Genomic DNA, 15,963 nt, shown 5'->3' with positions numbered 1-15,963 from the left:
TCCCTTGACATTACAAATCCTACAGGTGTAAAGTTGGAACCTGCAGATTTTTGCAGTATTTCTGCTCCCACATCTCCAACATGAGCTGAGATTGCTGTTAACAAAAGGACTATTCCCAGGCATTTCTCTCTGATGGCCCTTTTGGCTGTTTCTAAGCACTCTGATGGAGGGTGTTAATTGTCCCATCACAGGATGCATTGTTCCTCGTGAAGGCGTGAATTGCCAATCCCCTTTCCATTGTCCCTGTTGCAAGCCCACCCTGGAGCTACTGGAACTAGTTGCTGCCTGGACGGTGTCGAATTGCCCTTGCCTGCCTGTGGGGTTCTGTGTCATTTTTATAACATTGGTTCCCTGGTTCAACACAACTTTAAAACCAGGGCAGTGTGCGTAGATTAGCTTGGTCTCTTCTTCCCCTGCCATAAAGGTCTGAGCTATCAACGCCGCCCCTTCTAAAGTCAAATCCTTAGTCTTTATGAGCTTCCTGAAAATGCCGGCATGATTAATGCCCTCGATGAAAAAGTCCCTTAACATCTCCCCTCTGCAGGCATCGGAGAACTTAGAGACTGGCCAAACGCCGCAGTTCCGCCACGAAATCCGAGATGTTTTGACCCTCCCGATGCCGGTGAGAGTGGAATCGGTGCCGGGCCATGTGTACGCTACTTGCCGGCTTGAGATGCTCACTGATCAGCTGGCTGAGCTCTTCGAAGGACTTGTCCGCTGGCTTTTGGGGTGCGAGCAGGTCTTTCATTAGCGCATACATCTGTGGACCACAGCTGGTCAGTAGATGCGCCCTCCGCTTGTCAGCCGCTGCCTCTTCCAGCCAGTCCTTTCACACAAAGCTCTGCTGGAGTCTTTCCACAAAGTCGTCCCAGTCCTCACCCACACAGTAGCGTTCCTCTGTGCCACCGGTGGCCATCCTCGTGGTTCGGTGATTCCCGATTCTCGTCGCTGCACCTTGTTACAAACTCACACGAGGCATGGATATATCAGACATGGTCACTCTGTGACCTTCACTTTATTTCCAGGCCTGAAGAATGTTGACCCTGGGTGGGACCTCCCCTTTTATACCTGGAAGCCCAGTTGAGGAGCTCAGTCCCTGTGGTCAGGGTGTGCATTACAAGGGTACAGGTACAGTATGCATGAGTTACAGTTACATACTTATAGTCGTTACAAGATGACACATTCACGGTCATTCTGGAAACTTTCAGAACTGAGCATTGCATGACCGCTGTTTGTGGGATGAAAAATGAAGCAATCAGCAGAAAATTGTTGACAACTCGAACAGACTGCTTATGTCGATGTTTATGGCCGACCAATACTCCCCGAGAATTTCACGCCATTTCCAGTTGTCAGACAATCCAGGTGAATCGGCTGCAGGTTAAAAGTAAAAGGCAGTTGGGCCCCAAGGCCTCAGCAACTGGCCACAGTAACAGTACATTAAAGTCTTGTTATCAGTGCCTGGGACAACACCATGCTCAAAGCTGTCCATAGAAACATAGAAAGTAGGTGCAGGAGTAGGCCATTTGGCCCTTCGAGCCTGCACCACCATTCAATATGATCATGCAACTTCAGTACCCCATTCCTGCTTTCTCTCCATACCCCTTGATCTCTTTAGCCATAAGGGCCATATCTAACTCCATTTTGAATATATCTAACAAACTGGCCTCAACAACTTTCTGTGGTAGAGAATTTCACAGGTTCACAATTCTCTGAGTGAAGAAGTTTCTCCTCATCTCGGTCCTAAATGGCTTACCCCTTATCCTTAGACTGTGACCCCTGGTTCTGGCCTTCCCCAACATCAGGAACATTCTTCCTGCATCTAACCTGTCCAATCCTGTCAGAAGTTTATATATTTCTATGAGATCCCCTCCAGTGAATATAAGCCTAGTCGATCCAGTCTTTCTTCATATATCAGTCCTGTCATCCCGAGAATCAGTCTGGTGAACCTTCGCTGCACTCCCTCAATAGCAAGAAGGAGACCAAAACTGATCACAATATTCAAGGTGTGGTCTCACGAAGGCCCTGTACAACTGCAGTAAGACCTCCCTGCTCCTATACTCAAATCCCCTTTTACTAATCTGTCACCATTCAGATAATATGTGAAGGCAGAGTATTTGTACTGCAAGAAAACTGGGCATCTTGCGAAGGTGTGCCGACTGAAGAGTAAACCGATGTTCAAGGCTATAAGTAGAAATCGCCAGACACTACATAACATTGAAGCAATAGGACAAGGAGGTTCTGGAGTTTCACACCATCAGGATCACGAGGGTATCTAACAGCAATTCGCAAATTATCGTCATCCAAGTAGACATTGCAGGAACCAGGATACCCATGGAAATTGACACAGGTGCATCTGTGAGCATGGTACCGGAATCAGTATATCTCAACAAGTTGCGTGATTTTCAACTGGAGAAATCAAAGATAGAGCTGCAAGGCTACTCTGGAGAGAAAATCCCTGTTGTAGGACATATCACTATAATGGTGACATACAAGGATCAGTTTCAGAGCTTGCCTCTCATAGTAGTGATAGGAGACAAGCCTGCTTTAATAGGTAGAAATTGGTTGGGATCATTGAAGCTGGACTGGAATGAGATTTTTCGCATGGAAACGAAATTTGTATCAAAAGATGACGTCATCAAGCAGTATCCGAAGATGTTCCATGAAACAGACAGTCCAATCCAAGACTTCAAGGCGAGTGTCAGAGTGCAGAAGGACGCAAGACCAGTTTACTGCAAGCCATGTCCTGTACCATATGCACTCAAGGAGAAAGTTGAGCAAGAACTCAAAAGACTAGAAACTGAGAACATTATCGCTAACGTAGATCCAAGTAATTGGGCTACACCATTGTTGTTGTACCTAAGTCAGATGATAAGTTAAGGTTGTGTGGTGATTATAAAGTAACCGTAAACCAAGTTCTAGAGGATAATACATTGCCAAATGTAGAAGATTTGTTCACAACGCTGACAGGTGGCCGGATCTTCTCAAAGTTAGATCTTACAAATGCCTACTTACAACTTGAGCTAGATGAGGAGTCCAAGTCATGCTTGACTATAAATACTCATCTAGGCCTATATCAGTTTAATAGGCTACCATTTAGAGTGTCTTCCGTCCCCGCCATATTCCAAGGGGTGATGAACCAGATTCTGCAAGACATTGAAGGGGTAGTATGTTATTTAGATGACATACTAATTTCAGCACCAAACAGGTAAATCCATATTAACTTGTTGAATGAAGTGCTCAAACAGGTAGCGAAGCACAACGTATGAGTGACTACGCGCATCTGTGAGTTATTTCAAAACTCAGTGGAATACTTAGGGCACAGAGTAGACAAAGGTGGTTTACATTCAACCACGGGAAAGCTGGATGCAATCAGAAATGCACGCACTCCCAAGAATGTCACTGAACTTCGATCATTTTTGAGTCTTTGAACTATTATGGGAAATTCCTATTAAATTTGCCTACAGTGTTATATCCAGTGAATGAGCTGTTGAAAAAACTGGTTCATTGGAAGTGGTCAGAAAAATGCGACAGAGCATTCAAGGAGTGTAAAAGCCAGTTGGTAGAGAATACCATGTTAGTTCACTATGACGTATCTAAGGAGATCAAGCTAGCATGTGATCTCTCATGTACTAGTTAGTGGGAAGGAGAGACCAATTGCTTTTGCTTCACACACTCTCAGTGCCAGTGAGCGTAACTATGCGCAGATAAAAAGGAAAGCTTTGGCATTGATTTTTGGGGTCAAGAAGTTCCACAAATGTATGGTTGTAAGTTTACATTGTCACGGACCATAAATCCCTGACAGTAATCCTCCATCCAAAGTCCCCAGTTCCAACCTTAGCTGCAGCCAGAATGCAGAGATGGGCTTTGATTTTGTCAGCATATACATATGACATTGAGTACTGATGATCAACTGATCACAGTAGTGTTGATGCTATGTCTAGGTTGCCATCACCATCACAAGTTACACTCAATAGGGATGAAGTGTTCTAGTTTTCATAAACTGCCAGTCACTGCTGAAGAGATTGGTAGAGCAACCAAACATGACCCAGTTACGTCAAAGGAGAATGATTACATAGCAAATGGCTGGGCCAACCAGGTATCAGAAAGATATTCATCCATACTTTGTTCGTAGGAATGAATTATCAGTGGATAAAGATTGTATCATGTGGGGTGCAAGATTGGTTATCCCAAATAAGTTCAGATCCAAATTGGTAGGAGATCTTCATGACCAGCACCTGGGAATGTGCTTGACCAAGAGTTTTGCACGCAGTTACTTATAGTGGCCAGATTTAGATAAACATATAAGGGCCGAAATTCAGCCTCCCGAAAAGGCCTCTTACTGTTGGAAAGCAGCGGCCACGCGGCGGAGTTGAATGGTTGCCGATTTGGGGTCGAATGCAGTTTTTTCTGTCAGTGCACCTTGCTTTCAGTGTGTGAGACATGGCAGTGCGGCAGTTATTCAAGGGGAAAGCGTACTGCCATGGCCACTATGTTTTTTTTTGTCGGCCGACTGCCAGGTTGGGCCAAAAGGTAGGCCCCGGGTTTGGCCGGGCCGCCAACAGGCAGCCTGACACCCCCTCTTGGGTGCCAGGCCTCTAGCCCGGCCAATATCCTCCCTGGTAGCCCAGTGGACTGAAGTTTTAAAATGACGAAGGCTCTCCCCTTTAAGTGAAGGAGAGAGCCATGGTGACGCACACGCATCATGACATCATCACCGCTCCGCTGATGAATGACAGCGGCGGAGACTCGGACCCGCCTCCACTTCCGCCCCTCCTATTGTCGATCTTCTGCTTACCGCCCCACATCTGCCCCCATTATGACCAACCTCCGGTCCGCCTGAAAAAAAATGACAAAGAGCTAAATTTTGCGAAAGAAGCCACCTCATCCAGCATGGTCGTAAAAACACTTTAAAAATGGTAGGTGCGCCAGGTTTCTGGCAGGCCATAATTTCTACCCCATAGAATACATTGTTAATCAGTGTAAAACATGTCAATTGGTAAGCAAGAAAGCACCATCATACCATTACAGCAATGGAAATTGCCTCCCAGGGTTACAAAGGTTACATATAGATTTTGCTGAGCTAGAAGGGCAACAATTGTTCATTGTGATGGATAGTCATTCAAAGTGGGTAGAGGTGTTTCCAATGTGGAAAATAACAACAAGTAAAACACTAGACAATTTTCTAAGATTGTTTTCTTTATATGGCCTCCCAGAAGAAATTGTGTCTGATAATGGGCCGCAATTTTGTTTCGAAGAATTTGCACAGTTCATGAGCAGATATGGTGTGAAACATATCAAGGTTCCACCATACCACCCAGCTTCAAATGGTGCAGCAGAGCACACAGTACAACATGTAAAACATGCCTTCATCAACCAAATGTTGGATCCAAATCCAAGGAAACGGCAATTGTCGTTGGATCATAAACTATTACATTTTCTGATTACTTATCGTAATACTCCTCATACAAATACTGGTAGAACACCAGCAGAGTTGTTTCTCAAATGACAGCCATGAACCAGGTTCTCATTGTTCAAGCCAAACTTGGCACAGTCAGTAGAAGAGAAACAATCAAGACAGAAATAAAGTCATGATAGAGGTAGAGTAAGATAGAGAAGTGTGAAATTGAATCAGAAGGTTAGATTGAAGAACCACCACCATAAATGGTTAAAGTAGTTACCGGGAAGAGTAGTGAAGATATGTGGCCCTTTCCTTGGTCAAGATGTTTGATCATGGAAAGGTTAGATTTGTTCACATAGATCATATTTTACCTACAGATGTGGAAGTTGAAAGTTGGAATGATTTGATTATTTCTGATGAGTCAGATAGTCTTGTTACAAGTAGAGTACCAGCAGCAAATCCTACATCAAATGTACTAGAAAGTCCAAGAGAAAGTCAGAATTTAAGTCTGAGTCCGAATCAGGCAGACAAACAGTCAGAAGTTGTAGCGAGTCAAAATGTAGATCAAGGGTTGCCCTTGGAGAAAAATTCACTGCAGGCTCAGACTAGAATGAGTCTAAGTTCTATAACAAGTTTGGAAAGTTCTGTTCGAGAGCGAAGGCATCCTCTTCAAGACGGAAAACCTGTGGTTAAATTTGATTTGTAAATATGAAAAAATAAGTTCATATCTTTTGTTGTGTATAACCATGCAAGTTCTGTATAATGATTATTTTGTAATGATTACTTCTTCAATAAGGAGGGAGAAGTGTAATAGAGCTCCTCTAGTGGACTACTGCTCCACCTAGTGAACTACCGATGTAATGCAACTACTGATGTAAATAATAAAATGGTCATGTGGCAAGGTCACATGATGACAGTTTCTGTTAAGAGCCATCTTGTAGAGTGTGTTCGTTAGTGATGTTGTAAGAATATATCACAGGCGGGGGAGCGGAACGTACCTTATAAGAGAAGCTAACCCATTTAACTCACAACTTTACACATTCACAAGTGAGGTATGTTGTCCTGCAGATTTACTAAAGATCTTTGACGGACATGAAATGTTCCGCTTATAATGCATGCAGTGGGTTTAAAACTGAATGTCAGTAATTTCGCAGCTCAACAAGATGATTTGAAACTGCTCTGTGATTTCAGTAGCAATATGTTGACGTGTTTCCTAAGTTTACAATGCATAAGCATTCTAAGTTTATAGTTTTACTAGAAATAACCTTCAGCGATCGTCCCTTTGCATGCACAGTGTTGCTAACATTTAATGACCCGAGGAACTTTCGCCCATGTTACTTCTAACAAAGAAAGGATTAAAAAGCTAATACTGATAATATAGACCTGGTATACTCGCCAATGGTGTATCCCAACTGCTTTTCCAATGATCAGAAAGCACACTGACATTCATAAAATGTACTGGAAATGCACAATCAACACAGGGAGTAGTTGAGGCAATTCAAATAGATGCCTTTAAGGCGAAGCTGGATAAGTACACGAGGGAGAAAGGAACAGAAGGATATGCTGATAGGTAGATGAAGTAGGGTGGGCAGAGGCTCCTGTGGAGCATAAACACCAGCATAGACCAGTTTGGCCAAATGGCCTGTTTATGTGCAATACATCTAAATGTAATTCTCTACTCTCTCTTTTCTTAGCTAGCAGAAGAATGTAAGAATAAGTTCAGGACCTGATCTGATTTTTTTCCTGACCCCTAAATCTAAATCCCTCTATTCTCTGCTGAATTAGAAGTTTATTCAATGTACACTTTGGATGCTGTAGCCGAGATAAGAACATGCAAATAGATGGATATTTTAATATTGATGCCTACATACACACCTTTAATGCAAAGCAGGAAGCAAACAGGTGTCTGACCAACATATCATATTCCTGTCTCACTTCTTTCCTGATCTCGTCTTTCAGTCTCGCATTCTCTTCCTCCAGGTTAGTCAGCTTTGCTCGGAGGGCTGTGATCTCTATAATTATCTCATGACTGAGATCAGCCAACTGAGAAAAAAGGAACAGAAACACAGACATTTGTTAACTTTGACATTCTGCAACATATATATCCATCAAGAACAAAAGAGGTATCAGGGATGAGGAAATCAACTCATTAGTTAGCCACTATCCATGGCTAACTAAGGAGTGTGAGAGTAGGAGACGGAGGCCCAGAGACCAGCCCAACCAGCGGCAGACAAAGATAGAGGGGTGCGAAATCGAGAGGCACCGTCATAGCCAAGCTGGTAAGTGGTTGGCTGTTCGACTGGTAAGTATAACTCTCTTTTAGACTGACATTTAGATTGGTTTAATTGGCAGCGAACTACTAAGTAGCTGTTTGGTGTTTAAGTAAATTTTAGTAAGTAAATTAATTTAAGGGTTAAGTCATGGCAGGAGAGCTCGGACCCGCGTCATGCTCCTCCAGTGCTATGTAGGATATCAGGAACACTTCCAGTGTCCCTGACTACTATGTGTGCAGGAAATGTGTCCAGCTGCAGCTCCTGACAGACCGCATGGAACTGCGGATGGACTCACTCTGGAGCATGCGCGATGCTGAGAATGTTGTGGATAGCACATTTAGTGAGTTGGTCACACCGCAGGTAAGGGTTAGGACAGATAGTGAATGGGTGACCAAGAGACAAGGCAAGAGCAGGAAGGTAGTGCAGGAGCCCCCTGCGGTCATCTCCCTCCAAAATAGATATACCGTTTTGGATACGGTTGGGGGAGATGACTTACCAGGGGAAGGCACCGGCAGCCAGGTTCATGGCACCATGGGTGGCTCTGCTGCACAGAAGGGCGGGAAAAAGAGTGGGAGAGCTATAGTGATAGGGGACTCTATTGTAAGGGGAATAGTTAGGAGTTTCTGCGGCCGCAACCGAGACTCCAGGATGGTATGTTGCCTCCCTGGTGTAAGGGTCAAGGATGTCTTGGAGCGGCTGCGGAGCATTCTGGAGAGGGAGGGTGAACAGCCAGTTGTCGTGGTACATGTAGGTAAGAAGTGGGAAGAGGTCCTACAAGCTGAATTTAGGGAGCTAGGAGTTAAATTAAAAAGTAGGACCTCAAAGGTAGTAATCTCTGGATTGCTACCAGTGCCACGTGCTAATCAGAGTAGAGGGAGCAGGATAGTTAGAATAAATACGTGGCTTGAGTAGTGGTGCAAGAGGGAGGGATTCAAATTTCTGGGACATTGGAACCAGTTCTGGGGGAAGTGGGACCTGTACAAAAGGAATGGTCTGCACTTGGGCAGGACTGGAACTGATGTCCTAGGGGTAACATTTCCTAATGCAGTTCGGGAGTGTTAAAACTAATATGGCAGGGGGATGGGAACCTTTGCAGCGAGACAGGGCGAAGTATTATGGAGTCAGAAACAGATGGTAGAAAGGTAAAAAGCAATAGTGGAAGGCCGAGTAAACAAAGGCAAGAAACAAAAAGGGCCACACTACATCATAATTCTAAAATGACAAAGGGTGTTAAAATAACAAGCCTGAAGGCTTTGTGTCTTAATGTAAGGAGTATCCGTAATAAGGTGGATGAATTAACTGTGCAAATAGATGTTAACAGATATGATGTGATTGGGATTACAGAGACGTGGCTCCAGGATGGTCAGGGCTGGGAACTCAACATCCAAGGGTATTCAACATTCAGGAAGGATAGAATAAAAGGAAAAGGAGGTGGGGTAGCATTGCTGGTTAAAGAGGAGATTAATGCAATAGTTAGGAAAGACATTAGCTTGGATGATGTAGAATCTATATGGGTAGAGTTGCAGAACACCAAAGGGCAAAAAACGTTAGTGGGAGTTGTGTACAGACCTCCAAACAGTATTAGTGATGTTGGGGAGGGCATCAAACAGGAAATTAGGGGTGGATGCAATAAAGGTGCAGCAGTTATCATGGGTGACTTTAATATGCATATAGATTGGGCAAACCAAACTGGAAGCAATACGGTGGAGGAGGATTTCCTGGAGTGCATAAGGGATGGTTTTCGAGACCAATATGTCAAGGAACCATCTAGGGGGGAGGCCATCTTAGACTGGGTGTTGTGTAATGAGAGAGGATTAATTAGCAATCTCGTTGTGCGAGGCCCCTTGGGGAAGAGTGACAATAATATGGTGGAATTCTACATTAGGATGGAGAATGAAACAGTTAATTCAGAGACCATGGTCCAGAACTTAAAGAAGGGTAACTTTGAAGGTATGAGGCGTGAATTGGCTGGGATAGATTGGCGAATGATACTTAAGGGGTTGACTGTGGATGGGCATTGGCAGACATTTAGAGACCGCATGGATGAACTACAACAATTGTACATCCCTGCCTGGCGTAAAAATACAAAAGGGAAGGTGGCTCAACCGTGGCTATCAAGGGAAATCAGGGATAGTATTGAAGCCAAGGAAGTGGCATACAAATTGGCCAGAAATAGCAGCGAACCCGGGGACTGGGAGAAATTTAGAACTCAGCAGAGGAGGACAAAGGGTTTGATTAGGGCAGGGAAAATAGAGTACGAGAGGAAGCTTGCAGCGAACATTAAGACGGACTGCAAAAGCTTCTATAGATATGTAAAGAGAAAAAGGTTAGTAAAGACAAACGTAGGTCCCCTGCAGTCAGAATCAGGGGAAGTCATAATGGGGAACAAAGAAATGGCACACCACTTGAACAAGTACTTTGGTTCGGTATTCACTAAGGAGGACACAAACAACCTTCCGGGTATAAAAGGGGTCAGAGGGTCTAGTAAGAAGGAGGAACTGAGGGAAATCCTTATTAGTCGGGAAATTATGTTGGAGAAGTTGATGGGATTGAATCCCCAGGGCCTGATGGTCTGCATCCCAGAGTACTTAAGGACGTGGTCTTGGAAATAGCGGATGCATTGACAGTCATTTTCCAACATTCCATAGACTCTGGATCAGTTCCGATGGAGTGGAGGGTAGCCAATGTAACCCCACTTTTTAAAAAAGGAGGGAGAGAAAACGGAATTACCGACCGGTCAGTCTAACATCGGTGGTGGGGAAAATGATGGAATCAATTATTAAGGATGTCATAGCAGCGCATTTGGAAAGAGGTGACAGGATAGGTCCAAGTCAACATGGATTTGTGAAAGGGAAATCATGCTTGACAAATCTTTTGGAATTTTTTGAGGATGTTTCCAGTAGAGTGGACAAGGGAGAAACAGTTGATGTGGTGTATTTGGACTTTCAGAAGGCTTTCGACAAGGTCCCACACAAGAGATTAATGTGCAAAGTTAAAGCACATGGTATTGGGGGTAGTGTGCTGACGTGGACTGAGAACTGGTTGACAGACAGGAAGCAAAGAGTAGGAGTAAATGGGTACTTTTCAGAATGGCAGACAGTGACTAGTGAGGTATCGCAAGGTTCTGCGCTGGGGCCCCAGCTGCTTACATTGTACATTAATGATTTAGACGAGGTGATTAAATGTAGTATCTCCAAATTTGCGGATGACACTAAGTTGGGTGGCAGTGTGAGCTGCGAGGAGGATGCTATGAGGCTGCAGAGTGACTTGAATAGGTTAGGTGAGTGGGCAAATGCATGGCAGATGAAGTATAATGTGGATAAATGTGAGGTTATCCACTTTGGTGGTAAAAACAGAGAGACAGACTATTATCTGAATGGTGACAGATTAGGAAAAGAGGATTAGGAAACAAGACCTGGGTGTCATGGTATATCAGTCATTGAAGGTTAACATGCAGATACAGCAGGCGGTTAAGAAAGCAAATGGCATGTTGGCCTTCATAGCGAGGGGATTTGAGTACAGGGGCAGGGAAGTGTTACTACAGTTGTACAGGGCCTTGGTGAGGCCACACCTGGAGTATTGTGTACAGTTTTGATCTCCTAACTTGAGGAAGGACATTCTTGCTATTGAGGGAGTGCAGCGAATGTTCACCAGACTGATTCCCGGGATGGCGGGACTGACATATCAAAAAAGATTGGATCAACTGGGTTTGTATTCACTGGAGTTCAGAAGAATGAGAGGGGATCTCATAGAAACATTTAAAATTCTGACGGGTTTAGACAGGTTAGATGCAGGAAGAATGTTCCCAATTTTGGGGAAGTCCAGAACCAGGGGTCAAAGTCTAAGGATAAGGGGTAAGCCATTTAGGACCGAGATGAGGAGAAACTTCTTCACCCAGAGAGTGGTGAACCTGTGGAATTCTCTACCACAGAAAGTTGTTGAGGCCAATTCACTAAATATATTCAAAAAGGAGTTAGATGTAGTCCTTACTACTAATGGGATCAAGGGGTATGGCGAGAATGCAGGAATGGGGTACTGAAGTTGCATTGTTCAGCCATGAACTCATTGAATGGCGGTGCAGGCTCGAAGGGCCGAATGGCCTACACCTGCACCTACTTTCTATGTTTCTATGTTAAAGGATCGTATCAAATTGAAAACAAAGGCATACAATGTTGCAAAGAATAATGGAAGGCCCAAAGGATTGGAAAATGTTTTAGAAACTAGCAAAGAATGACTAAAAAAATAATAAAGAGTGAGAAGATAGTTTATGAGAATAAACTAGCAAGAAATATAAAAACAGACAGTAAGAGCTTCTACAGGTATATAAAAAGGAAAAAGTCAGTGTTGGTCCCTTAGAGGATGAGACTGGGGAATTAATAATGGGAAATAGTGAAATGGCGGAGACTCTGGGCAAATATTTTGTATCTGTCTTCACAATAGAAGACACTAAAAGCATCCCAATAATTGATAATCAAGGGCTATTGGGAGGGGGAACTTAAAACAATCACTATCACTGGAGAAAAAGTACTAGGCAAACTAATGGGACCAAAGGTGGAAGTCCCCTGGACCTGATGGCTTACATCCCAGGGTCTTAAAAGAAGTGACTGCAGAGATAGTGAATGCATTCTTTCTAATCTACCACAATTCCCTGGATTGTGGAGAGGTCCCAGCGGATTGGAAAACTGCAAATGTAACACCACTATTTAAGAAAGGAGGGTGACAGAAAGCAGGAAACTATAGACCAGTTAGCCTAACATCTGTCATTGGAAAAATGCTGGAGTCCATTATTAAGGAAGTAGTAGCAGGATATTTAGAAAATCATAATACAGTAAAGCAGAGTCAGCATGGTTTTATGAAAGGAAAATCATGTTTGACAAATTTGTTGGAGTTCTGTGAGAATGCAACGAGCAGGGTGGATATAGGGGAACCAGTAGATGTTGTGTATTTGGATTTCCAGAAGACATTCGATAAAGTGCCACGTAAAAGGTTACTGCACAAGATAAAAGTTCACGGGGTTGGGGGGTAATATATTAGCATGGATAGAGGATTGGCTAACTAACAGAAAACAGAGTCAGGATAAATGGGTCATTTTCAGGTTGGTAAACTGTAACTAGTGGGGTGCTGCAGTGATCGGTGCTGGCGTCTCAACTATTTACAATCTATATTAATGACTTAAATGAAGGGACCGAGTGTAATGTAGCTAAATTTTCTGACGATACAAAGAAAGGTGGGAAAGCAAGTTGTGAGGAGTAAGGAGGATGCAAAGAATCTGCAAAGGGATATAGATAAACAAAGTGAGTGGGCAAAAATTTGGCAGATGGAATATATTGTAGGAAAATGTGAGGTTATCCACTTTGCTGGACAAATAAAAAAGCAAATTATTTTTTAAATGGGGAGAGATTACAAAATGCTGAGGTACAGCAGGATCTGGGGATCCTTGTACATGAAACACAAAAAATTAGCAAGAAGATACAACAAGTAGGAAGGCAAATGGAATGTTGGCCTTTATTGCAAGGGGGATGTAGTATAAAAGTAGGGAAGTCCTGCTACAACTGTACAGGGTATTGGTGAGGCCACACCTAGAGTACTGCATACAGTTTTGGTCTCCGTATTTAAAGAGGGATATACTTGCATTGGGGGCATTTCAGGGAAGGTTTACGAGGTTGATTCCTGAGATGAAGGGGTTGTCTTATGAAGAAAGGGCCTATGCTCATTTGAGTTTAGAAGAACGAGAGGTGATCTTATTGAAACGTATAAGCTTCTGAGGGGGCTAGACAGGGTAGATGCAGATAGGATGTTTCCCCTCGTGGGGGAATCTAGAACTGGGGGCATAGTTTCAGAATGAGGGGTTGCCCATTTAAAATGAAAATGAGGAGGAATTTCTTCTCTCAGAGGGTCGTGAATCTTTGGAATTTTCTACCCCAGGGATTGGTGGAGGTCGGTTTATTGAATATATTTAAGGTGGAGATAGACAGATTTTTGAATGCTAAGGGAGTGAAGGGTTATGGGGAGCAGGCAGGGAAGTGGAATTGAGGCCAAAATCAGATCAGCCATGATCTTATTGAATGGCGGAGCAGGCTCGAGGGACCAAATGGCCTACTCCTGCTCCTATTTCTTATGTTCTTATATAAAGTTCATCCCTCTCCCAACTCTCCCAATGTGACATCTAATTTTATTGTGTATAACTCCAGTGTTTGCAGCTCTAGTCCTTGCTGGGAACACATTCCTCACTTTGATTAACAGTGAGCAATATGTGTCATCTTGGCTCAGTGGTAGTATGCTTGACTATCAGTCAGAAGGCTGGGTTCAAGCCCCACTGCAGAACTTAGGAACAGAGGGACAGGAGGAAGCCATTCAGCCTCTCTAGCCTGTTCCGCCATTCAATTAGATCATGGGTGATCTGTATCTTAACTCCATCTACTTGCCTTGGTTCCACAACCTTTAATACCCTTGCCGAACAAGAGAACTGCTTCCTGACATCACCCCTGAATGGACAAGCTCTAATTTTAAGGTTATGCCCCCTTATTCTGGACTCCCCCACTAGAGAAAATATTTTCTCTCTATCTACCCTATCAATTGTTTCAAACTTTTCCGAACAACTATTCTGCAGTTTTTTTCACAATAATTTCTATCGATTCTACAATTCCCCCAACTTTCTTGTCATTTTTGTTGTGCAATTTTTTTCCCTTTTTTTATTGCCCCAGTTGATATCAATAATAATGTCTGGAATAGAACCTAGTGGATGTACAACATACTGGGGTTCCCAGTGCTGCAGAGCCCACTCCATTTTCATTGCAGGGCAGATTCCGTAGCTGTAACAGAGAAAGACTTTAATAAGAACATAAGAAATAGGAGCAGGATTGGGCCATACGGCCCCTCGAGCCTGATCCGATCATGGACTCAGGTCCACTTTCCCGCCCGCTCCACATAACCCCTTATTCCCTTATCGTTTAAGAAACTGTCTATTTCTGTCTTAAATTTATTCAATGACCCAGCTTCCATAGCTCTCTGAGGCAATGAATTCCACAGATCCACATCCCTCTGAGAGAAGAAATTTCTCCTCATCTCAGTTTTAAATTTGTTCCTGTCTGCAGATTTACCACAAAGCCACATTACAGGCCTATATTCCAGCTGCCTGTGGCCAGAAAAAAAGTGACGGTAGCAACAGCTCTCGCACGAATTCTCTTCCCCTCTGGAGGCAGCTGTGTCACCTCCTCCGTATTACAGCAATTTTGTTGGTGACAGCAGTGTAACATGGGGGTCCGGTGTAAGAATAAAAGTGTTCAGTAATAAAATTGATTCTGTGTATGTATAAATGTAGACTATACGAAAGTTTTGAAAAATTCAAAATGGAACTCACAGACCTCCAGCATGCTGCTTGTGCATTGTGTTAATTGGAAAGCCATTGAACCTAATCAAGGGATGGCTGGGCCAGTCCAGCAGACACATGAGTGAGGAGAGCCAACAAGGAACTGCCCTGGAACCAAGGTCCAATCCTGAGGCTATCGGAGGAACGATGGACTTAAGGGATATAAAAAAACTCAAGCCACATTTTGCTCTCTCGTCTTCTCTCCTGAGCACATGGCAGACCTCCTGCTGAAAACCAGCCGAAGCAGCAAGCCGTGTGTTCAGCCAGCCATCCAGAAGAAAGTGACGTATAACTTTTCATAAATCATTATTGTAACATTGTATCTGTTGTAACTAAGTAAGGTCCGTAGGATAGCCGACGACTGATGATAAATGTGCATGTGTGTGTGTTTCAATAATGTTTCGAATTGTTTTAAAAGAATCAGTCTCACTCAATGTAATGCCAGAGATTTAGAAATCTTACACGGGGGCTGGGGCGTGGGGTGGGGGGAGTGGATAGTTTTGGCAGTAGTTGATTTAAAAATATTTTTCAAATTATTTTCAAAATATGTGGCCCAATCAACACAATAAATATAGGTGTACTCGTGGTCTACTTCAAAAATCAAATGTGTGGAGCAGCTCAACATGTCTAATGAGACAAGGGGACTCTCCAGCGGTGGGACTCTCCAGCAGTGGGACTCTCCAGCAGTGGGACTCTCCGGACCTCGCTAGTGATGGATTAACAGTCTACAATTGATATTTAAACACCATGTTGAATAAACCGTTGTAAAAAGAAACTAGTTTACCTGGCAGTCAGGTGCTGCAGATGGTGTTTGAGATTTCTGTATTCCCTTCATTTCCTGAAAGAAAATCATAACAAAATATTGTGCAGAGTATTAAAATTTGTTTTTCTAACTATTATAAATTCTATGTAATTCCATGTAA

The 15,963-nt window shown here is 43.4% G+C and overlaps 1 protein-coding gene across 3 annotated transcripts in view; it reads right to left on the bottom strand.

The window, feature by feature from the left end:
- LOC139267396 (uncharacterized) overlaps window positions 1-15,963 on the bottom strand; it is a 277,107-nt gene that overhangs the window by 66,461 nt on the left and 194,683 nt on the right. For all 3 annotated transcript variants that reach the window (XM_070885663.1, XM_070885664.1, XM_070885665.1), the window contains 2 exons: window positions 15,825-15,878; window positions 7,274-7,441 (listed from right to left, as the gene is read on the bottom strand). In XM_070885663.1, coding sequence (XP_070741764.1) covers window positions 7,274-7,441; window positions 15,825-15,878 — 222 coding nt within the window. The remainder of the gene's footprint in view (window positions 1-7,273; window positions 7,442-15,824; window positions 15,879-15,963) is intronic.

Source organism: Pristiophorus japonicus, chromosome 7, assembly GCF_044704955.1.
Source record: "Pristiophorus japonicus isolate sPriJap1 chromosome 7, sPriJap1.hap1, whole genome shotgun sequence".
Taxonomy (NCBI): Eukaryota; Metazoa; Chordata; class Chondrichthyes; family Pristiophoridae; genus Pristiophorus; species Pristiophorus japonicus.
Note: the sequence above shows the minus strand (reverse complement) of the source record. Positions and strands in the feature narration are given on the sequence as shown.